Source organism: Myzus persicae, unplaced genomic scaffold (assembly GCF_001856785.1).
Source record: "Myzus persicae strain clone G006 unplaced genomic scaffold, MPER_G0061.0, whole genome shotgun sequence".
In the NCBI taxonomy this organism is placed as follows: Eukaryota; Metazoa; Arthropoda; class Insecta; order Hemiptera; family Aphididae; genus Myzus; species Myzus persicae.
The window spans coordinates 22,393-47,935 of record NW_019104409.1 but is presented as its reverse complement, the minus strand read 5'-3'; the positions used below and the strand labels follow the sequence as shown (position 1 = coordinate 47,935).

Here is a 25,543-nt window from a genome sequence, read left to right as displayed (position 1 = left end):
ATGCTAATAAAAGAATTCAGTGAAATGTTCATGTATTTGGTCATTTGTGTTAGTTACCTACCGAAAAAATAAAATTGAAACCAATGTTGATCAAAAATTCCTGTTTTTCTTTTTCTTTTGAAAACTGCTGAGAATTATAAATTTTGATCTCCCAAATGTACCAACTAGATATGCTCTCCTACCAGAAGAGAAGCTAAAGTCTAAAATCAAAGCATTATTTTGATAATCATTGTGTTCGCAGGCACAAAAGATTATAATATTTAAAAAAGAACACCCATCATTGTAAAATCAATACATTTATCACTCCCATCACAAACTTAAATGTTTAATTCAATAAATATAGAAAAAATAAATAAGAATCAAATGAATGATACATTTTTTGACCAAATGGGACACATTCATTATATCTAATTGCATCTAATCATCAATGTTTGACCTATTTTTAACAAAGCAGAACCCAATTCCTTTGTTATCATTAAATAATATTAATTCAAAAATCTCCTGATAAATAAAAAAGAAAAAATTAATAAAAACATAATATATTACATGAATTTACACTTAACTTACTTTTATATAACATAAACAGTATCTTATTTAGGAACTTGGTACTTCATACAATTTGAGCATCAGAAAGTGATACACTTTCAAATGTTTCATTTTACTTTGGAAATAAACATTTTGTACAATAAATTACTATAATAATTATTATATAACACACTTACAGTATCATTCAACAGTAATTGTAATTGGCTTCAAGTTATGCCAATAATCAGATTAACTTAGAAAATAATTCAACAAAATATAAACAACTAGTAGAAAAATATAAATTTCAACATAAATAATGATTTGACTCAATATTTACCAAAATTATTAATTAAGGGTAATAACTATATAACCCATTTACAAAATTCTATATAGATCTATAAAATAATATACAACTAATTTAAGTCTTTTTGCCTTTGATTCAGCCATGTGAGAAATTGTCAATTCATCCAATAAGTTCTGGGTTCATGTTACAATACAAATTATCTTCCGAAATTGATTCTGGTTCTGAATCTCGATTATCAACCATATTAACTGTTGGTGTTGATGATAAATCTAAGTACTCGCATTTATCATTACACAGTTCCAGGTATTCATTGTTAATTATTTTAATTGGTATTTCATATCCATCATAATTACTTATGGGAGACAATTTCTGTTGTGAATCGATACATGTAATAAGGTCTATTGTGTATTTCTCCGATAGTAGTGATACATTGTGCAGTTGCGCTAAATCATAAATTATTTAAGTTATATCATTACTATTTAAAAATATTAATAAAATATAGTAACTTTACATACGATCATGGGAAACATTAACGTAATCCAGTGGCATAGCCATGTATGATTTTAATACTTTCAAACAGTATTCAAACCTTGGTCGTTTTTCTGGATCAACATGCCAACATTTTTGCATCAAATTATATCTGCAATGAAACATGTAGAAATTACTGACTTTCTTATTTTTACAATTAATTATTGTACAATAAATTTTAAATAAAGCAAAATACTTTTTGGTATTAAGAGACAATTAATTCTAACATATTTAAGTTAGTAATTCTAAATACAAAAGATAAAAAAGAGAGTAAGTGGATGTCGCTCTGCTGTACATCAGGTGTTTAGGAGGTCGCTGGCTGTAATGGATGGTATTAAATTTGAATTCAATGATATCATGTCATTGTATACAAAAAACGAATCTAAGCGGAGAAGGTATGTCAGTCTAGGATATTTTAAATTGTTATTACTTTTTTTTTAATATGGTAGCCGGTAAGTTCAATTAATATTATTCTTAAATTATCAGTGATGTTGGAAAAATATTAAATATAATTATGTGAAATTGAGCTGTTTTGGAACCGAATTACAACAAAATGGTAAACAATGTTATTCTTTGTGATAACATGCACAATCTTATCCAAATTTGAACTTAAAATGTCTGTGAAAAATAACCGTATTTATATATTTTTTAGATTTTCATTTATTTATAGAAAAATTGCATAAGTGAAACCTCATTTTAAATTTTAAATTTTTGAACATTTCATAAATTTTTAACTACAAAATCATTTTCAATTTTCAATTTGATAAATATTGTCAAAATTTGAACTTCCAATGCTTATAAAAAAAATCCTATTGATGTGTTTTTAATATTTTTCAATTGCTTTGTAACAAGTAATCAAGAGTCTTATATTAAATTTTTATGCTTTTTGACCCAACCAATAAAATTTTATTGACATTTATAAAATAAAAAATGAAAATTGAAAATGTCTGTCAACAGCTTAAAACAAGTCTTTCATTTGACTTTCTGGTAGACATTTTTTTTTTTGATAAAAGTAGACAAACTTGTAAGGAATCTTGTATTAAATTTTTATATCTTAGATATAATTAGAAAATTTTTTAAGAATTTCAAATTAAATATAAACTGCTAACTTTTGTGAATTTTAACGGATTTTGTCAAAATTCTAAGTTTAAACGCTCATAAAAAATTACTGTGGATTTTTAATTTTCATTAATAACAAAGTACAAGGAACCTTGCATTACAGTTACGAGTTTTTGATCGAGCGAAAATTTTTTTATTGACTTGAGTTTAAAAGAAAACAAATAATTAAAAATTTAATATGCCTATAAATAGTTTAACAAAAATCAAAATATTTTGAAAATTCTATGGTGTAAAGTAAATGATTACACAAATATTCAGTACAAATTTCAGGTGTCTACAGTTATTTTTGTTAGAGTTAACACTAAAACCAAAATCGATATTTTCGAAAAATGGTTTTAAGCAAAAATTTCAGTTTTCCTTAATTTTTTGCTTGTTTTTCCTGTTACTTTTGAAAACTAAATTCACTTTCCTACTAGAAAAGCTGCTATTGAAGAAAATTAAAGTACTTTTACTGCAAGCAACCGTGATGACAGACACAAAATAATAAATAAATAAATATAAAAACACACATCATTGTAAAATGAATACATTCATCGCATCCTTCCGAATCTAAAAAAATGATTGGCATATATATACTCTATTCAGAATAAGAATATACCAGCCAGCGAACAAAAATAAAGCCTGTTCATACATCAATCTCTAATACTGTTGCCTCTACTCAATCCCCTAACACTCTCTGCCCTACCCATGAAGGCACAAAATGATAAACAATTATGCTCGATAATTAATGAATCATCAGGTGACGCTGCAGAGTTTAGTCTTGATAAGCAAAGCAGTACATTCTTATTTTGAATAGAGTTTACCTATCTTGACTCAATGCATTAAATATTGTGTTATTTATTCCCATTAATGTTGTTTTATTAATAATATTCAACAAAACTAACATTTTTTTTCAATCTGTTTTTGAGTTTAAAGTTTAGACTATCAATTTACCAATTCATTTATCATTTGGATTTTGTTTATTAAATGTTTAATATTGGGGTTTCTATTTGAAACTTAGAAAAATGTTACTATGTAATTGATTTAAAAACTGACCAATAGGTTTAAAAAAAACATACCTCTTAATTTTTGGTTGAATAATATTACTATTATATATTGTATAATGTTATTATGGTATACTTACAAAGTTCTTGGACAATTTATTGGTTTTTCAAGCCTTCCACCATGCTGGACATGATACATAACATTTATATTGGATAGTCCTGGATAGGGCTGCTGTCCTACAGACATTATTTCCCATAGGAGAACACCAAAAGCCCAAACATCAGATTGACTAGTAAAAACACCATCTACTAGTGATTCTGGAGACATCCATCTAAGATAAAAAAAATAAAATATAGATACACAGAATATACATCATATTATTATAGAATTAATACCGAACAGGCAGCAAAGCTTCTCCTTCTTTTCGATAATAATCGTGTGTATAAATATTTCTCGCTAGTCCAAAATCACCAATTTTTATAATTCGCTCTTTAGGGTCAGAAGACGATACTAAACAATTGCGACAAGCTAAATCACGATGTATGAAATGCATTTGCTCTAAATATGAGCATCCTTCGGCTACATCTATGCACATTTGTCCATAATCACTAAGATTCAACACCTAAAAAATATAGTGATAAATGTGATTTTAACATATTTTTTTTTTAGATAATAATAGTATTATTATTCTTACATTAGTTTGTCTGTTTTTCCTTAAATAACTCAGTAAATCACCTTCTTCCATAAGCTCCATAATAATAAAATTAGGATCATTATCTAAGCATACTCCAATTAATTGTAAAATATGCTTATGATTGAAATTATTCATTAATTTTGCTTCTTTTAAAAATTCTTCTACTTCACAGTGACTAGCGCCTTCTTTTAATGATTTAATAGCAACACGTGTTTCACTTTCTCCCCTCACTATATCTTTAATTTTTCCTTCAAAAACTTCGCCAAAAGCTCCTGATCCCAATCGTTTTGTAAGTGTTATTTGTTCTCGCTTGATGCTAGGCAATTCATTTTTTTTTTTTTTTTGGAATAACACAGCACCTTGGTATCCGACATTAATAGCATGAAAAAATGTTGGTCGCTGTGGCATCTCTCTGAGTCTTCCTAATTCTACATCTGGTCTCATAGGTCCTTTGGAAGTATTTGAACCTACTGTTGTAGAACATCAAGATGTAAATTAATTAAAAATAATGTGCACAATTTGATATAAGATTACATACAATACTTAATTAACATTGTCAAGAAAAGACAAATCAAAATAAATCCTGTTAATAATATTTTCCACGGAATATCTTCATTTCTTAAAGTTTCCACTTGGTATTGGGGATTGAACGGTTCATCAGAAGTTCTATAATCGCTCCACCAACCATGATGATTCTCTGCCTTAACACGAAACTTAAATACTAAGTCACGTTTCACATCAGACATGAACCAATGATTTTCTAAAAAGTTATTTAAATTAGTATATACTAATTTTTTAGTTGTCTAAAAATGTAATTACGGGGTCCACTATATACGGTTGTCCAATTAGTTGTATTTAAATTCAAACTTCTTCTATTTCTCATTTCACTAATAATTATTCTCTCTAAAGAATAACTTTTAACGCGAGATTCAGATGGATCCCAATACACTATGTAAACAGATGGTAATGTCTGATTTACTTGAGGAAATCCAGGAGGGCACGGTCTTTTTACTAAAATATAACAGAACATTGATAAATTAATAATACAAGAAACAAAGATCATTTCATTTCACTTGAAATATAATACATATTGATGAAACAAAAACCCAAAGAAAAAGATTTAATAATGTAAGAACCAGTTTCATTTTCTTTTTACTACTTAAATTAAAAATTACTCAAAAACTAAATACATTAACAATGCAATTTTCAATTAGAAAAAATATTAATTATGAATAGCATTTTTGTTCAAGCATAATATAGAAATTAATAGTAGATCTCTAGAAAATAACTGTAATGAGGAATCACCAAAATATTAATTAGATATTTGTTCTTCCTACTTTTAATTTCAATTTCAATTATTTTAATAATTTAATAATTTTAAAAAAACAAGTGATTTTTATAACAACTATATTACTACCAATGAACCATTTTTAAAATTTGACTTTAATAATTCCTTTGAAATGTAATGTTACTTAATTTTTACATTAAGTCCCCAACCCTGTGGTCCTTCTAACACAGTTATATATATAATACTTAAAAAAACCTCTTCTATTTTTCTCTACTTGTAAAATGGAATTTAAAATACACTGATTATGTAGTAGCCTATAATAGTCAATATTAATGATTTGTAACTACTTACTTGATTCAGATAATCCATCGATTGTATACACAGCTGTTATATTATTTAAACAATTTAATGACGCATTATTTTCTATAATGGGTTTATCATTTAAATCTTTAATTCTTATTGAACACATTGATTGATTTGTTGTCCAATAAATATTGTGTTTATCCACTGCCAGTGACGTTAAATTAAAAGTTGAATTAACATGAAATATAATTGAACATTTACAACCATTAATATCAGAAACAATAATATTTCTATGTTTGCCTTCAACCCACAGAAGTCTCATTTTACCACTATTTGATATGTAAGATGTTAATACATTATCAAATGGATACAAATCAGAACAATTGCAATTATTATTGCTAGAATATACAAAAGTTTCAACATCTGTGCCACTCATGTTACTTTTTAATATATGTTTTTCATTGGAATCAGGAATTTGTTCAATCCAAATAAATAAACTATAAATTCAATATTTTTGTTATAAATCATCTATTTAATCAAATAACTTGAACTAAATTTTAATTAATAATAACAATTTACCCTTCAGAAAGAACAGCTGAAGATGGAAACATTTTATTTGATCTTGTCATCACTATTTTAACTGTTTTTACCCTAATATCAAAGGCCATAATTTTTGATTGATTTTCAGCAACTTCACACCAAAAGAGTGTTTTTGATATCCAATCAAATGAAAGGTTTTCAATTTTTATATTAACTTCAGAAATTGAATAAATCTAAAAAAAAAAATGAACATATAAAAAGAACAACATAAATATGGTATCTAATTCACTTTTTAAATCAGTATGAATTACTTTATTATTAATTGATTTATTAATTGGTGAACTGTATATAGTTTTACTATCAGTCCAAAATGCAATATCTTCCATATCGTTTAGGGTAAAACTAGTTACTAAACTATTTGTCAGTAGAATTATTAGTTGATAATTTTGTTTATTTGAATGGAAAATCATTATTTTCGAACCACTCACTAAAGCAGTTTTAAATTTAAAAACTGCATAGTTGTAAGTTTGATTAAATATAATGTCTTGACTCCATCCACTACACCCAGCCATGGAACAAGCCCTTATCTATTTTAAAATAAAAATTGTTAAATTTACACAATTTATTAATAATAATAATAATAATAATAATAATAAAATGTTACTTTAAACAATAAATCTGAATAAACAGAAAGTCCTGTCCATTTGGTTTGTGTGTTTGGTGACACAATAGCTTGTTTTGAACACATTTGCCAATGATTTGTTATTTGGTAATAACATTTAACTTCGTAGTTTGTAACATTTTGAATTATAGAATGTTGAAGTATAATATTCATAGTATAATTGTCATTACTGAAGTTTGCAAAAATACGTATGTCGGTTGGTATAGTAGGAATTGGTGAATATATTGTTACTACTTGTGACGAACCCCAAACTGTAGAAGCTTTGATACTGATTTCTAAAGGTGTACTATCAACTAATACTTTGGTATTTGGTGTTTCAAACTATTAGACAAAATTAAAATCATTAATATCATAAAATGGGTTCATATTCTAAGCCTATGACACTAGCATATGCCATATTGTGTAGCAATTAAGTTAAATTTATTTGCTGGCAAGATGTTAACAGATAATTGTATAAATGTATAATTAATTCTAAGTTTAAATATAATATTATACTAACTAAAGAATCAACTTTACTGTCTTCCTTTTCCAAAACTTTAACAGTATAAGAAACTAATCCATGGTTAACAGTTTTCACAGGCTCCCATATAATTTCATACACACTTTCATTATACCTGGGATTAACTTTTATCATTTTAATGTCCACTTCCTCTGGAATAACATTTGTTTCTAAACCTAAACAACATTACATATATTTGAATGTTAATAATTGAATGCAAATAATTACACTTATTATTAAAAATAACTGCACATTTTGAAACTAGAGTACGTAATCAGTCACCTACCAAACAATAGAATAATATTATTACTTATTTGTTAAAAATAAAATGACTGTTATCATAATAAGGTAAAATACAAGTTTAAAATTAAAAAGAAATTATAATGACATTCCTATGTAACAGGAATTGCAGGTAAAAAGTCGAGAGTTGCACAATTAAGTGTAAAATAAGTAAGAGCCGGTAAAAAAAGGTTTTCCGGCATTGTAAATATGATGAAATATCAAATTTAATAAAATGTGTAGAATGGAAAACAATATAATGATATACAACTATGTCAAATTAAATTTTAAATGAGATGTCTTTATTTAATATCTATTATGTTTTTATAAAAATATAGTTCCATGAGTCAAAGACATGAGTGGCAATCCACCCCTACTAAATTATAATATTTTATCATTTTTAGCTTATGTATTTATCCTTCTTAATTTACACACCATATAATATTGCATTGTGCTGATAAAAACTAAAATCATATTATCTACACTGACTACACTATTTACCTTTAGGTTTTGGATGAGCATATTGGTCACGCACACTAAATGTCTGAATTCCATTTAAATTCATAGCTCTTATGATTGCTGGATATTGGCCATCTGTATCACTCATCATTATGTCATTACCTTTTTGAAGCCACAGCAAATGATGGTCTACATAGAATAAAGGTCCTGGATATAAAACAAAATAACTTGATATCTACTTCTAATGCACAATATATTAATATTATATACCTTGAGTACACGAATTATCAAATTCTTTAATAGGATTTAGATTATTTAAATAATTCAGTTTCTCAGCAGTTGGCGCACGGAATAATTTTGATTTGTCATTTTCCCGAAGTATCCAATATACCCAGCCACCAACAGAATCCACAGCTAAACTCATAACTAAAATTTAAATTTAAATACATAAACATAATATAATATTTTAAAAGTACTTGGGAGTCTTAAGTTCTGTTTATTATCTGATATTGTACCTTTTTTTCCAGAAAAGTAATCAGTGCTATAATAACTGTGCTGTTCTTTTCCATTGAGTTTTGAGGATTTTACAGCAAATCCTGTTGACCAATATAAATAACCACCAACAGATTCCACTTTCAATTCTTTAGCAATATTAGATGCTAAAAGTAACTCCCTTTGACCTCCAAATAAATTTTCTCTTAATATCTAAAATTTAATTCAATAAGTATTTATTATAATTATTGAAATAAAAATATTTATTACTGATTGTTTTGATGGATCTGCCCAATATATTTTCCGACCCAACCAGTCAATTGCAATACTTTGAACACTATTAATATCTTCTAATGTACTTCCTTGGCGACTCGTTAAATTCAGCCAATTAATTTTACTTGAATTAACTACATAGAAAACACAATCTTCAAACCAAGCCACATCATCTAATGAAGAATTTGTAATACTGGTCTAGATAACAAAAATAAACATTATCATAAATTTGCAATTAAAATAAAATAAAATTTGAGCAGATTAAATAAACAAGATTTATATTATATAAAAGGCAGAAAACAATCATATTTTTACTTAATAAATTGGCAATACAAAATAATAGTATTTGAATAGTGTTTAGAATGTGATAATATATATACCAAAATTCAAAGTAGATAAAATAAGACAAACGCATAAAATTAATTTGTCCACTTTTTCTTAATATTATGTTACTACTACTGAACAAAACATATATGCTTACTTCATCTTCATTGATTGAAATTGATTCTATAAAATCACCCATGATATCAGATATTAAAATTTGTTGAGCATTTCCCCAAAGTACAGATACATTATGATTTAATGTTTTTACTACAAACTCTGAAGACCAAGGTCCTTGTCCTGAAGAAGAATAAGCTGCTACTCTTATGACATAACTTGTTCTAGCAGTCAAAGAATCTATTACAATTTCTGTTTTATTAGTGTCAATATTTTTCCAATTTGTTTCATTTTCAAATTTAATTGAAAATAAATAAGACCATCCTTGCCATGAACTACGCCCTACAAATGTACATAATTTAAATTATTAAGTATTCCATATTGTAAATAGCTGATAAATGTTTAATCAATTTGTTTTTACCCTGTCCACCTAATAAATGTGGAACCTGCCAGGTAGCTTTCAATTTACTAGATGTAGAGATTGCTTGTAGAGACTGTGGTGGATTTCTTGGGAATGGTATAGGTTGTTGATCAGTAAAATTAGATAGTATTAATTTGTATGAAAAATGCATAGCCGGATAAATATTTTGATAGTATTTTTGTTCATTAATAAAATAATCTTCTCCCATCAGTACTGAACCATTTGACCAATAAAATGATCCATTAACATATGATAGAGTTATTGCGTCATCAAATAAGGCTGTTATTGTGTTATTTCTAATATCTGTTAAATCTTGACTGTGAACACCAAAATATGGTAGTGAATATTCATCAAATTTAAATATTAATATTAGCAACTACAGGTAAGCGGTGGTCAACAAAAATGACTTAGTAAGTACCAAAGAAATATGCATTTCTAGTATGAACCAAATAAAAAATAAGCTTCACATGATGACAAGGTACAGACTAAATTAACCATTAGTCTCATTAATGAATAGATATTAACTACATAATATTTAGGTTTTAAAATGATTTTAAAAAAGATAAATGACTTTTAAAATGTGTATAAAATATTTATATATGTGTTAAAACATGAAATAAAAAAAAATTTTAATCATCAAAACTACAATATGAAAATAAATCGAGGAAAATGTATTACTGGACAACGGCTCTAAAATTTTTTTAAAAACTTAAAATTATTTAGATAGGGTATTAGTTCAATAGCGCATATCTACTTTATTCAACAATAAAAATTATTCCAAATTTATTAAGAATTTATATATAATTTTAAATTGTATGAATAAAATACAAGAAAAACAAAATTTGACCAACACAGAACTAATTGAAAAACATACATCTACATTAAATAATTATTATAATATGAACATTGTTTTAAAAACTTACCCATCCAAAGAAACAGACATAATTGTGTTATTCTTTTGGAATAATATCATCAAACAAAAATTTATATAATCAATCACAAATGGACCAATATCTTTATGATAAATTATTCTTAATATTTCAGTCTTCAAGTTTTTTACTTTTTTACTCAAGTCCAAACGATATAAGCCAAATTTTGTAGTCCAAAATAAGAATCTATTTTAAATGGGATTAAATAAATACAATCCTAATTATACTCTTTTAATAATTTTAATAAAAATGATTACCCATTGCAAGGATCCACTTCTATTTGGAGCGGTTTAGAATCAAACCCAGAAACTATTTCTTCCATTTTATCCTGGTTTAAATCAATTTTTTTTATACTATACACTATGGTATTTTTGTTTGTTGTTGATGACATTAGAATATAAAGGTAATTATTAAGCCAATCAATAGTTATGTCCATTAATATTTCTCTTTCAGTTGTTAGTAAAATATTTATCTTGTTATTTGACAATGCCAGTAAGGAACCCGAAGAATCCAGTATATACATAGTATTTGTACGTACATTAATTGACATACCTAAGATACATTTTTATTTTAGTTCATATCATAAACATAAGAAAAAACAACTGTTAATAATATCCATACCATTAATTGTTTGATTTGTGAAATAAATACTTATAGGTGTATCCATCATTTCTTTTGTTTTAACAAATATATTATGATCTGATACAAGAAATAAGTGTACAGGTTCAGGAGTGTATTTTACTGAAAATAAATAATGCATCACACAATATTAAGTTTTAAAATATTTTAAAATTATAAAATTACACTAATGAATACTATATTATTTACCCATTGAAGTGGGGAGGGTTTTGACAAAGACATTCGTCGTTGGGCCTACACCATATTCATTTCTAGCAGCGAGTGAAATAGAATAATTTTTTGCAGATTCCAAATTACGGAACATATAAAAATTTTCTGTTTCATTTTCTTTACCAGTCAATATTTCCTAAATAACATCACATATTTAATAAATATAAAACAAAAATTAAATTGTATACAGATATAAAATATAAAAATAAAAGAGAATTAATTTGAAAAGAACTGCTAAATGTTATAGATTGTATACAATGTTAGTTTAAGGAAAATATATTTATCAAATAATTAGAAAAAACAGATAATTAGTTATAAATAAAATAGTCGATCATTATAAATCCATTAGAACTTATAAACTATAATACTTTAGACATTCAATTATGTATTAATTATAATTAACATAGGCAAAGAATAACTAAAAGCATACATTACTATAGAATTTGTTCTAAAGCATAAAGTGAAAGGTTAAAGATATCAAAAATTCCAAATATCGTATAACAGAGCTATTAAAGATAAAAACAACATGGAAGTCAAACTGTCATATAGTAAATTGTAAGTGTAAATAATGTTATATTTTAATTTAAAAAAAAAAACGATTCTAACTGGAAAAGGGTGTTGACTCTATTTATATTTATATTTTATAATTTTTTTTTTTTCAGTGTACAGATAATCTATTTGTATTACTATTAATAACATAGTAGGTTGAACTAATTTTTGCAAAAAAAGCATATATCATTGAAGTCAATACTAAAATTATTGTGATCAATAGACTAGAGAAGAACGGAGACTAGCGGCATAATTAACTTAAAATTAGTCTTAATATTTTTAAAATCGAACTGTTGATAAATCAAAATGATTAAAATTCTTTGAATCACAAGGTGATAGGCAAAAAGGTTTTAAATAAAATAAATTAATAATAAAAAAAACACTTAATTGTAAAACTAACTACTAGGTGCAATAGGTGCATTAATCGTTCCACTCAGAATTTAAAATATGAATAAATATTAGGTACAATATTATAATATTTAGTTTATTATAGTATTTCCATTAATGAAACAAAGCAAATTTAAACATATTTTTAAAATACATTTAATCAAAATAATATAAAAATATTAACATCTAATAGTATAAAAATTATTCAGTTTGACAGGATCAACTGTAAAATAAGATATTAAATTTACTAAAAGTAATATTGAATTGTGCATTGAAGATGAAGACCATGCATTTTGGTAAAGAAGAACAAATAAGCAAAACAGAAGTTGTAAGTACATATCATGTTCTGACCTTGAAGATGGTGTACTCTTTTGTAGGCTCTTGGATTGTCAAGTGATAGGATAGGATTGGGGCTAAAGGAAAGGGAATAGCTGCCCATGTAACTGATATACTAGAATCTGCAGGAATTGTTCTCACAATTTCTGGTGTCATTGAAGGTGGTACTTTACTGGGATGTGTGCTGATTACCACGCTTGATTCAGAAACCACCAACTGCATTACTCCAGACCATGTTAACAGTAATACCACACGAAACTAATAAAGATAAAAACAATAATTAGATACATAATATGTATTGATGACAAAATAAGTAGGTATTCATAAATCATATAAAAATGAAACTAATAAGTATATTAAATTAATAGTATAAAATATAAGTCATCCAACATTCTTAACATATAACCCATATATATATATATAATCACATATAATTAGTAGTTACTTGATAGTTTGTATAAGGCCGGAGATTGTCCAATTGTATAATAGAGTCATTATTCCATGTTTCTTTTTGGCAATATTGCCAATTTCCTTGATTATTTTCTAATTTCCATTGAATTCTGTACTTGAAATTTTTCCTCCTTACACCCTTCCATTGGAGCTTAAGAGATTTATCAAATAGAGAATCTGGTACTAATGTCGGGGATGGTAAAGGGCCAATTTCAACTGAATATAAAATATTATAATGGAATTAATATAACAATTGATAAAATATGAAGAAGACAAATATTATTAAACATACATTGGAGTCTTTGGAAGTGTAAAGTAATAGCATCATTACATCCTGCAATACAATATAATTTGCTTTGAGATATGTAATTTTCACTAAATTTGTCCTGTAATATATTTTAAATATATAAAAAAAATGTCTCAATACAACTCTTTTAAGTATGAAATTATTTAATTAAATGTACATTAACTTACACAAACTTTGGAACAATTACTATTAAGTGCCTCGTTCCATAAAGCACATCCTCTTATACACTGAAAGACAAAAAAAAAGTATATCCTTAATTTATTTATTAAATAGTTAACGTCTATGAAGAACAAGAGTACAGTTAACATAATATTATGAAGAATAATTATGTTGATCTTTAATCAACCAATACATTTAAGGCATAACGTTTTAATTTTTTCTTATTATCTATAAAAATGTTAAAATTTGTTAACTCGTAATAGAAAATTAACATTCGATATAAAGGGCTGATTGAACATTTTTTTTATTTGTGTTTCAATGTAGAATCTGAAAATTACTAGTAGCAATTTGTGGCACGTTAAGTGCGATATTTCGCAATAATTCCGGACTGTCCGTATGTGTTTTTAAACATTAAAAAGTGTATACACAAAATATGCATCAATAAAATTACGTCTAGATTTCAATGGGTTTGAATGTTCAATGCGCTCAACTTCCAAAATAGGATTACCCGTAAAATGTAATGCATGGGCAATTATAAGCGGGAAACATCTTAATACTTTTTAGACTTTATCAATTAAGCCTATTTGTCTAGGACATCACTGAGCCAAATTCAAGCCCAGATCAGATCAATGAATAGTATAAAGTTTTTAAACAATGTATACTTTTAAATTATACATCATTCCGTTTAATAAATCCTAAGTTTCTGTAGACTTTCACGCTATATGTGAATTAGAAATCATGACTACCTAATCAAAGTAAATTACACTAATTAAAGGTGACGCTATCATTGACGTGACATGTGACTTCTAAACTGATTTTAAGATAAAAATATCGACCTATCATAAACAAAATATTAGTAATATTACTATGCTGAGTACGCTGTGGCCTGCGAGTTATAGTCAGTATACACTATCTTGTACGAACCTATAACAAACATGCATTTAAAAAAGGCAGGCAACCACTCTGCTATACAGTAGGTGTCGAATGAGTCACTGTAATGGATAAATTTTAAATTACAATTCAGTGATAATATTGATAATATTATACAGGTAATCATTGTACCTATAAGCAAATGATTCTGAGCGAAGAACCACAAACAAAGTATTACTCAAAGCATTATTTCAATTCATGTACCTATACATCTACAGAGTAAAATAATACATCTTGTAAAATCAATACATTCATCGCTCCGCTCAGAAATTGAAAGGTAAGAGTAAACATTAAACAACTAACACAATAATATTTTACATTTATTGTATAGTCCATGGTTATGAATTGCAGGCGCATTATTAATATTATTTATTTATAGTCACTGTTTTTCAGTTGGAGAAATTCCAACAAATTAATAATTGATTGAAGTGAGAACTGATAATGATACTAATACGATTTTAATACGATAATAATTATTGTTAATTCAAATTTCAGCACTTTACGATTATATCCACGATTAATATAATATATAAAACTAAAGGCTAAATAGACGGATCGACTATACTTATTAATAAGTCAAAAGTCAGATACTCAGACACTCGACAGATACCTTTATCCTATCCATAATCACATTTCACACTTCACACTTCCAACTTCCCAAGACTACAAATTAAAGGTCCTTGCAAGATGCGAATATCGAGTCGTAATATTATACTATTGATGGATTCACAGGTCATAGTTTAATTTATTTATAAGTTATAACTTATAACTAGGCTCCGGTACATTTCGGTTATCGTGTACTGGCTGCTAATTAGCGGCCAGCGGAAATCTCGATTCCGTTTGTCGTTTGCGTAGGTACTCCGAACTATATAACTATAATTATACTTGTACCTATTTCATATTTATTTAAGGTTTAAATATTTTGTTTTTCAGGACGTAAGTACACTGGATAAAGTTGCTAAATATAGTAAATATACTATTATTATTATACAATAAATTATACTTTAATTTGTAAAATTATAAATCAATTAAGATTATCAATGTAAAAATGTAAGCAGTTGTAGGTACGAATTTATTTATAAAGGAGACATAGGTGGAAATCGGGAAATAACATTTTAAATATCAATGCCTAACTCAAAAGTTATCTGTTTTTGGGGAGCTAATGGAATAGTTTGGGGGACTTCCCCTCCCCGATTTCAGACAATGATAAAACGTGTAGCAAAGTATACACACACAAAGAGGTATTCATTTAATTTTATACTGTAATACGTTTTAAGTCTTATAAAATAATCACTAACAACTGACAGCGTAAAAATAAAAATATAGCTGTTATTAGTATTTAGTTCCACACATACTGCCATACTGGCATACTATAATACTTCATACAACATTACAACAGAATACAGATTCAACATAAACATGGAATATGCATGTTTTAAGAAGTTTTTTAAACAAGAATGTGAATAAAAAAATCAACTCAACATTTAAGGACTTAAAAATATTAGTTAACTTGAAACACTACATATTTTGAAATTATTGCTTAAATGACATAACTTATTGATCTTAATAATGATGAATGAGAATAACAATTTTCAAATAAAAATAATGATCACTCAAACAAAAATAATGTATTTACAATTTTTAACTCAAGGCAAAATGAAATAAAGCAGTAATAAATAAAAATACATTTTTGTTTTTATTTAAATTAAACGATGTTGACCAGATCCACAGCAATTCACACGGTACATCATCCGGGACCCTAACAATGTATTAATTCGATAAAATAATAGTCAGGGTTACTTATTAGTCAATCCACAAATGCGGGTCGAGAGCCCCTTCATATCAATTTGACTTTGTTTAGTCGCAATAATTATTATTAAACGTACTGATCACACTTCTTTATTACATCAAACACAAACATTTGTGCACTAATAGACTAGAATAAACTTAAATAAAGTAATAATAGTTATTAAATATTATATTATACATAGGTAATGCAATGTATTTATTACATTCCCAAGTTAAGAAAAAAAATTGTTTACTGTTTTGAGAAAATAAATATTTTAAAAAGTAAAATAAATAATTATCTTCTTCTCAAAGCATTTTAAGTTCTTAATATAGGAATTTTATTTATCTATTTATAACGACGCTAAATCGTCTACACTCCACAGTTAATAGTGTGAAAGTGACGATCAAAAATGTAAGTTTAAAATTTAAATTATGAACATATTATAGTGTTTCATGGGTGTGGTTATGACTTACGTGTAAGGCCAGGTACCTAAAACATGGTAAAAAATTGCAACTACTGTTGCATACATTCAATTAATATTTAATACGCATTAGGTATATTGATATAAGGTGGAATATTCAAATACAACCCGAAAATTCAAAATTTTAATAACAATTCGCGTTGGATTGGATTTATATATCATATTATGGTATAGTTGGCATACACAAAGGGGGGGGGGGGTATAAAATGATTTAATACAACATACACCTAAACATGTATTAATATAACCTCCTTCCCAAGTGGAAACAGAATGCATCGAAGGCTTAGTCTTGTATTATTAGACCATAAAAGTAAAATCACGCACATTATTTAAGCATTTTACCTCGATCAGAAGTGTCAATGAATTTAGAAAATGTAAATTAAAAAAGACAATGTCAAATGTGACTTATTTTTATCCATGGGGTATGAAATATACAAAGATTCATCTTCGCGTACGAACCATGGATTATGGTTTTATATAAATTACAATTAACTCCTATTGTCTGCAACAAGACAGGAAACATTCAATAAATATTTGTTCACAGCGAAATATGTACAAGTATCCCGACCACTTGATTCAATTATTCTGTACTGCAAAATAATTACGCATAATAATAACCTAGCGATTAAATGTTGCTGATTTTAAATGTTACCTAACAACACAATTTTTGTAAAACGAACCACTCGCAATAATTTCTTCTATTAAAATAAAACTTTACATTTAATAGTTATAGAAGTACATAATAAGATAAAACACCTATAAGAGTAATATTATTGTAGGTACTTATAGTGTAAAATTGAATTATTTAAATAACACCCTAATTCCATAAGTTTTTTAGTAGTAAGCAGCACAATGTTTTTGTTATTAATAAAACAACCAACTCTCATTTTCATCATGACCGAAAAGAAATGCAAAATACATCTTTACCCCATATCCAGTAATAAAATGAAGATAGTATATTACCTAAACATACAATTTACCTATGGATAAAAATCAATAAATGTTTTCACACAATATATACTCAATATAATTAATTACAACAATATTATCTAAAATAGTCGGAACACTATAAATTAAATATTACTTAATACGGTTTTCAAGGTATAAATACAATTTAATATTTAATACACCTATTATTGAACTCGAGGAAACCGGATGTATACTGAAGTCTATACATAACGTTGTTCGTGGTTTGGTACTTTTACAAACCATTAACAGGGACGAAATAATAATTTTCATCCTTATTATTTATAAAACTTATTTTGTACTGAATAATATAATTTTACTCTAAATAATAATAATAATAATAATAGAGTGTAAAATAATACATTCTAAGTAAAAGTTAAATTTATAAAATCAAATAAACTACAAAATCAATAGTATAACAAATTACTTCGATAATTTGTAAGATTGGTACATACATAATATAGGAAAATGTTTTACAGATTTAATAGAAATAATTAACACAAAAAAGGATCTACGCATTAATACACAGTCTAGTTCATCCTATTGTTCAGCGGTTTGTTTGTGAGCGGTCAAGTGAACTTCCGTAGCGCCCTTCATATCCCATCAAATCACCACCTGTCGTTTAGATTTTTACAAAATTCCTACTTTATTTGTACATAAATTAAACTGTATCCGGTTAAAAAGTTATGTTAAAATATTTGGTACTAATGTGTTACTCTAATATTCAGATACTCAATATATTAATACTCTAATAAATTGTTTTTAGTTTAAAAATCTCAAATTTTAATGTAATCGAGTACCCGCCTACATGATATGATGAAGCCTAATGGAAACAGAAAAAGATACAAACTATAGGAATGAAATCGAGTGATTTATTTTAAAACCCCTAAACATTGTAAATTTTAATTGTAATTATTTTTATGGTTTCTGCATATAAATGCCATCGTTAAAAAATCATTTTACACTTGACCACATTATGAATATAGGTATCATACCTTCGCCGACCCGAAACATATAAACGGTGCTACACCGGATATTAAAAAAATATATTCTCAGGGAGATTTTTTTTCACTTTTAGGAATCCTATTACATAAATAAATATATTATGCAAAATGAAATCAAATAGATCCAATCAGTGACAGAAACCAAAATAGTTCGTATTCAATGGAATTTGTTATTTATTATATGAAAGTAGGTATATAATTTATACATATAGATATTACCTGATTTACTATACATTCAGAATTGCATAAGAGTCCTCCGTGATTTGTAGTTCCATTCTGAAATAAAATAATTACAATAAATACAACTATTAAAACATGTATTTATGTTAAAATGTATAGTTTCCTTATTAAAATAAAACTGATGAAATTCACATCAACTCGTATTAAATAAAAAAATACTAATTATCAATGAAAACAAATAACTGATTAAATTAAAATATGTTTTTAACCATAAGATTTAAAATATATTTTACATTTTGGTTTTTGACCAACATTTATTCCTATTTTATCTACTAGTTGATTAATACTAAACTCTATTGTATTAAGTATGTATTTCGAAATGTAAGTAGAGAAAATTATTATTATTTACTATCATAAATTAATAAATGTTTAACGTTTTTATTTTGTACCGACCGATCGTATTTTTTAAATAAGTAAATTAAAATAAGACAAATAAACCAAGTAGATATGTACATGTACAGTGTGCATCACTGTAAAATCTATATTTACAACTTATTATAGTAATTTTACATTTATAATTGAAATAATGGAAGTATGATAGTGGACATTTAGTCATAAATTAAAGAAACATATTATTACTGTTCGTTAATCATTATTATTTATTATTATATGCTTAAGATTGCCTAAGCACATAAAAAAAATGCCCAAGTATTTTTCAAAAAATTGAGACTTCTCAAAGCCAATTTATTTAAATACTTAGTACTAAGATTTATTATTTCCACTTACAATCTAAAAAATGTAGCCGTTTAACAAAGCCAGGTCGGTAGGGTGAGAAAGATTAATACGGCCAACACTCTGTATAATATTAAATTATTATATAGCTATTAGGTATAGAGTTCAAACTACAACTACCTATGTACAATTTTATCAACCAACTTTGTGTTGGTATAAATTAATATACCATGTTAGTGTATATTATAATTATATAGTTTTATATTTTCACTAATATATTTTTTTATTGATTTCAAAACTACAATTATTAGATACTTATGTAAAATGTTAAAGTTATATTTAATTTAACATTATATGTCTATGTCTAATGTCTATACAGTATATCTGTAGAAATGCTATATAATAATAATATTATAGAGTATTGTATATTGACGTAATCGTAATGCATTTTCTTTTCAGAAACCTTATAATCTATATTTAAAAAAACACAATAAGTAAATATGATTACAATATATCAATATTGGTTTTAACTTTATGAGACTAGGTATGCATTGATACAACCCTTCAGAACTTGTTAAAGTAGTAATTAGAGAGATCACGATTTTAAAACAAATAAGATCATATGAGTATATTGTCTACAACAAAAAGCAAAAATTATATTAAATACAATCCAAAAATAATTTATGGTACAATGGAATTGTTTAAAAAAAAACTTAAATGAAACAAATACGTGTGAGAACTTATTTCCGTCAAAACAAGTGCCAAAGAAACATCAAATAATCACATTTTTGAACAGGTGGTTGAATAAATGTTCATTATCTACCTGCGAGTGAAATAAGCGGACATCCTGTCCGCCCCTGTAGACACGTTAACTACCTTTAGTAGTAACCGTCTGGATGAACACTGTTAGTTATTATTTACTTGTTAGGTAGGTAGGTATGTATTATGTAGAGTCGTAGAAATACTTATACTACTTTTAAATTATTAAGATAATACTACCACAGAATAAACCACAAGACGTTATCGATAAATAATACCAAAATTTGTTAAAAATACTTTTGAATACAATTAGTCAATTATTTAGTAATTCTTAGGTTAGGTAAAGTTGTATTATTATTTTTATAATCCAATACCATTAATGTTGATTAATAATGAGTACAAAAACACTTCAGTAATATTATTATGTGAATGCCTACTTAACTGAATAATTGTGTAATAAAACAATATAAATTATAATTAGCAAGAACATAATAATAAATCTAAAAAACATTAGGTACCTATTTATATTACAATTATTTAATTAAGAAAATGCAAGCCTATGATTTATGAATTAAAAAAAACAAACATTCAAACATTTAATTCACTATATAGTATATTTGATGCAGATTTGTGGCAGTTTTTTTCAATACATATTAATTATTTATAAACAACTAAAAATAATTAGTTAAAATAAGTAATTTAGTAACAATGTACTTGCCTCACTATACTTTATTCAACTTAAGTTAGGATGGATATTAAGAGCAATATGTACTAACTACTAATACTTAATAGCCTATAGGTTCACATATTATTTAATATTTAGTAATAAAATAGTTAATCGATTTCCAGATGGCCTGCAGAGGAAACGCGCGATTCATAAATACAAAGAAACGTAATGTACACAAAAATAAAGTTCAGGGAATAAAATAAGTTAATTTTAATATAATTATAAAATAAACAGCAAGTCAAAATATTACTTCACTAATTTACCAGGCCAAATCAATCTGGAGGACTACGCTACATACAGACTAGTACGCTACATGCATGACATATTGTGCTGTCTGCGTCGGAAAAACCTATAAACCTATACGTATATACAAACGTAAGGGCATTGGCATACCAAATTTGAGTTCATTAGAATCTATCATACAATCGTGTGTTCGTGTGTTGATATAAGTTTTAAATATTAGAGTGAACTGGCCTAATATAAATATTAAAGGTAAGAACATTATCTGAGCGTCAGCCTCAGCTTTTCTTTGATAATTCTATTCTTAAGCGAGTTATGAGAATGTAAAATATTACAAAAAATAACATATATAATATAGAACTTGCTCAGAAATTAAAGTTTCGTAAAATAAGATAAGGTAGAAACACAGGCAATGTTAATAATACGTAAATTCATTAATTCATTATTATCAGTTATTGTTAACATATCACCAATGATTGGAGTTAATAATACATTAATACTTATTATTTTTTTTAAATATTCTGCATCTAAAATGAATAAAAGTGCACTTAATATAATACATTCAAGGCCGTAACTGGTGGGGTCCAGGGGTACGGACCCCCCCCCCGAAATTTTTAAAAGTAGAAACATTTTAGCGGTGAATATTGTTTAACTATACTAAAACTATACCTAGAAAAAATGTTGGACCCCCCCCCCCCGAATTTTTTTTCCAGTTACGGCCTTGAATACATTGATCACCTTCCAATTATAAAATAGATAAAATAGAAATATTCTGTATAATAAATGTTAAATATATAAAGGAATATATATATATTTATTTACATTATACACAGATTAACATAGAAAACTAGAAAACTAAAAAATATAAACTTATACAGACAACAGACATGCACATATATTACCAGCTTAAGAGGGACTATGTATAGAAATGGTTTAACTAAAATGTTTCATCACGCCAATGCACTAAATTGCCTTAATTAATTTGTGAATTTTATGGCCAGGAAATGTATAACTACAGAGGGACAATATCATATGTTTTTAACCATATTTGAATGTAAATTGTAATAATTGATCTTAATAGTATTATTTGTTTGAAAAAAATAACAAAAACAATTAACATGCACATTAACACTAAGTTTATAATCTTATATATCTTCCAAAATAGCATTTAAAAGCTGTTCAGTTTTATCGATAACCTTTTTAAGTTCAAACCATTAATTTTAATTACAGGAGCCATCATGTGTTCCGTTTAATCTAAAAAATATGCAGGTTACACATGGAAATATCTATTCCTATTGTTGTTTAGGCAATGAATACAAAAATTATTTGTACATAATTTACGAAGTAAAAACTAATTAGGTACTTCCAATTTTCCAAACCATAATATAAACCATAATAATATTAGAAAAAAGTTAAATAAGTCTTTACTAATTAATAATTTTGATGTAAATATCAATAAAATAAAATGACTTACAATACCTATTACATTTAGTAACAACGAGGTATGATTAATACGATTTCAAATGTGTAAGTTTATACCTACTTTAAATTTTTTCGGTTCGAATAATATTTTAACTAATAAATTAATAATTTGAGCATAAGTTAATATTATTAACAGAATATTATTGACAAAAGATAAAACATAATATAATACCTATTATCAAAGTGGAATCCAATATTACCTACCATAGTAGTACAATATTAAACTCTAAATTCTGATTATATTAGTGGTCCGCTTATCGTAGTAAATAGCGATCAATTATTTATTTAGAATAACGGTAAAACAACAATAATTTCATTTACACGCATTAAAGATTTATTAATTATTAATTTTACTCATTAGTTGTAAACAAATATTAGTATCTTATCTACATTTATGAATGTTAAAAAAAACATTCTTCCTTCATTACCTGACCTTAATACCTATATCATTTTTAACTTTTCAATTTTACACCAATGGGCAAATATACCAATATGGACCAATTATTTCTAGATATAAAATATACCTAACATCAAATGAATATTTAAATATTTAATCGGATATTTAATATACAAAACCGTAAATAAATTACCTTAATATTTTCTACGCAATGATTTATTTCTAGCCAAAATTATTCTAAAACGTTATGATAAATTCAATCTCTCAATCCAGAAATCAAAAAATATGATCCTCACGTTCAATGTTATTTTTTTCGGGAATATATCCATTATTAGAAATATTACATAATTTATAACCTACTTATTAATTATTTGTAGTATAAACCAAAAACGTATACAAATAGGTATATAAAAACATATTTAAGACATAGAACGGTACAAAATTCAAAAACATTACTAAACTATTTCGTCAATTCTTCAGATTTTTAATTAATACTTATATTTTCTAATGATTATGAGTAAGACACAAAAACGGGTGTGAACCCATTCATTTTCAGTTAAGAAAAATAGAATAAATAAAGCGTCTTGCACTTTTTTAATCAAAATTGAAATAAGTAATTAGTTTTGTGTCTTAGATATCGACCAAGTCAGAATTTGGAAGAAAATATATTATTAGTACAACCATAAACTAAATACAGGTAGATATTACCGTACAAATATATTTAATTTAAAGACAACTACCTAATTAGTATTAATACGAAATACCTACCGATGAATACACTCAATATACCCAAAAGTTGAATATTAATTATCCATATTAATTAATTTATTTATTTATTTATTTATCTACTAATTATACCTAAACCACGATAACTAATTAAAAAATGGTATGTCGGATTATAAATCATAAAAAAATGTTAAAATTTGAAAATTATAATACGAAATTATTTAGAATCCAACATCTATCTACAGTATTTATTTTGTCATTTTGAGCATAAATAATTTCACACTTTGGTAGTTATCAATAAAAACTAAAAAGTAGTACCTACTAGGTTTAAAATAGAATTAGGTAGGTAATTACAATTTGTAACCAACCAAATGTAATCAAATTATTTTTTAATTAAATGTGTAGGTAGCTACATCAATAGTTTACAGAGTTGAATACAATTTCACTAATTATTAAAAACGTCTATTATTCTGACTGGCGATTCTTTAAGATTAAAAAACATGATATTATTCTAAAGAGTTAAAATTACTTTAAACTCTTATCGCAATTTTATTTAACAAAACAATAACAAGTTGGGAGTTCTTATAGTATAAATAATATTTTTAATTTAAATAAATTAAATATTTTTAGCACTTACACTTTAGAAAATAAATAAAATTATCTCATATTATTATTAAAGATTACCTAACATAATTGCATATGATATGACAAATAGCCAATAGGTAGTGCGTATATTTAAATCAAAATTGTTAGGAAAAAGAAAAAATAGGTTTATTTATAGATTTGTTTAATGCTGACGCGCAATAATTATCGTTTCTGAGCAATAATTATCGCTTATTTGTAACATTTTGTGTGTACAAAAATATTATACTAACCAGTATATACCAACTAATCTATAAATATTAAATATATTTTATTTAAAATTGAAAAATGTCCAGGTTAAGACGGACAATTTATTTTACCTGTAAATGACATTTTTCGTTGCATTCCAAACGAATAGTATCCTTTTGCAAATCCTTTTGAGCAGAGATCTCGATGGCGAACACCAGCGTTACAAGGTAAATGTAAAAATCGACCATGATCATAATATGTCGCGTGTGTCGTAACGATATATAATATTAAAATGTTATGATATTGACGAACGGGACGTCGAAGCGACGAAGACATGCATGAGGAGCAGCGCACTGAATACACGCAAAAGCACAACCCAAATGCACCATGCGAAGGTCGCGGGAAAACTGAATTCTGAAATCTGAATTGCCGGACCGGCGACCGAGAGGAGTCGGAGTAAACAGAACCACGGTCGCGTTGGAGACCGTAAAGTCGACTCAGGTTA

General features: G+C 26.3%; 1 protein-coding gene across 3 annotated transcripts; it reads right to left on the bottom strand.

Moving 5' to 3' along the window:
- Positions 1 to 523: 523 nt before the first annotated feature.
- On the bottom strand, positions 524 to 25,543 carry LOC111041955 (proto-oncogene tyrosine-protein kinase ROS-like). 3 transcript variants are annotated; one of them, XM_022326416.1, is made up of 28 exons: positions 25,170 to 25,543; positions 19,184 to 19,240; positions 13,803 to 13,862; positions 13,621 to 13,714; positions 13,324 to 13,544; positions 13,020 to 13,136; positions 11,586 to 11,742; positions 11,379 to 11,498; positions 11,015 to 11,309; positions 10,752 to 10,943; positions 9,829 to 10,145; positions 9,451 to 9,749; positions 8,967 to 9,167; positions 8,720 to 8,909; positions 8,475 to 8,630; positions 8,247 to 8,411; positions 7,467 to 7,642; positions 6,950 to 7,288; positions 6,597 to 6,872; positions 6,325 to 6,518; positions 5,794 to 6,242; positions 4,974 to 5,165; positions 4,693 to 4,914; positions 4,155 to 4,624; positions 3,856 to 4,082; positions 3,600 to 3,791; positions 1,345 to 1,469; positions 524 to 1,272 (listed from the first exon to the last, which is right to left on the bottom strand). In XM_022326416.1, the coding sequence occupies exons 1-28, from the start codon at positions 25,290 to 25,292 to the stop codon at positions 989 to 991; spliced, it is 5,910 nt and encodes a 1,969-aa protein (XP_022182108.1). In that variant the 5' UTR covers positions 25,293 to 25,543; the 3' UTR covers positions 524 to 988. The 3 variants fall into 3 exon arrangements, with proteins under 3 accessions (XP_022182108.1, XP_022182106.1, XP_022182107.1); XM_022326414.1 differs by having other exon boundaries at positions 12,894 to 13,136; positions 25,170 to 25,542; XM_022326415.1 differs by having other exon boundaries at positions 8,247 to 8,393; positions 12,894 to 13,136; positions 25,170 to 25,292.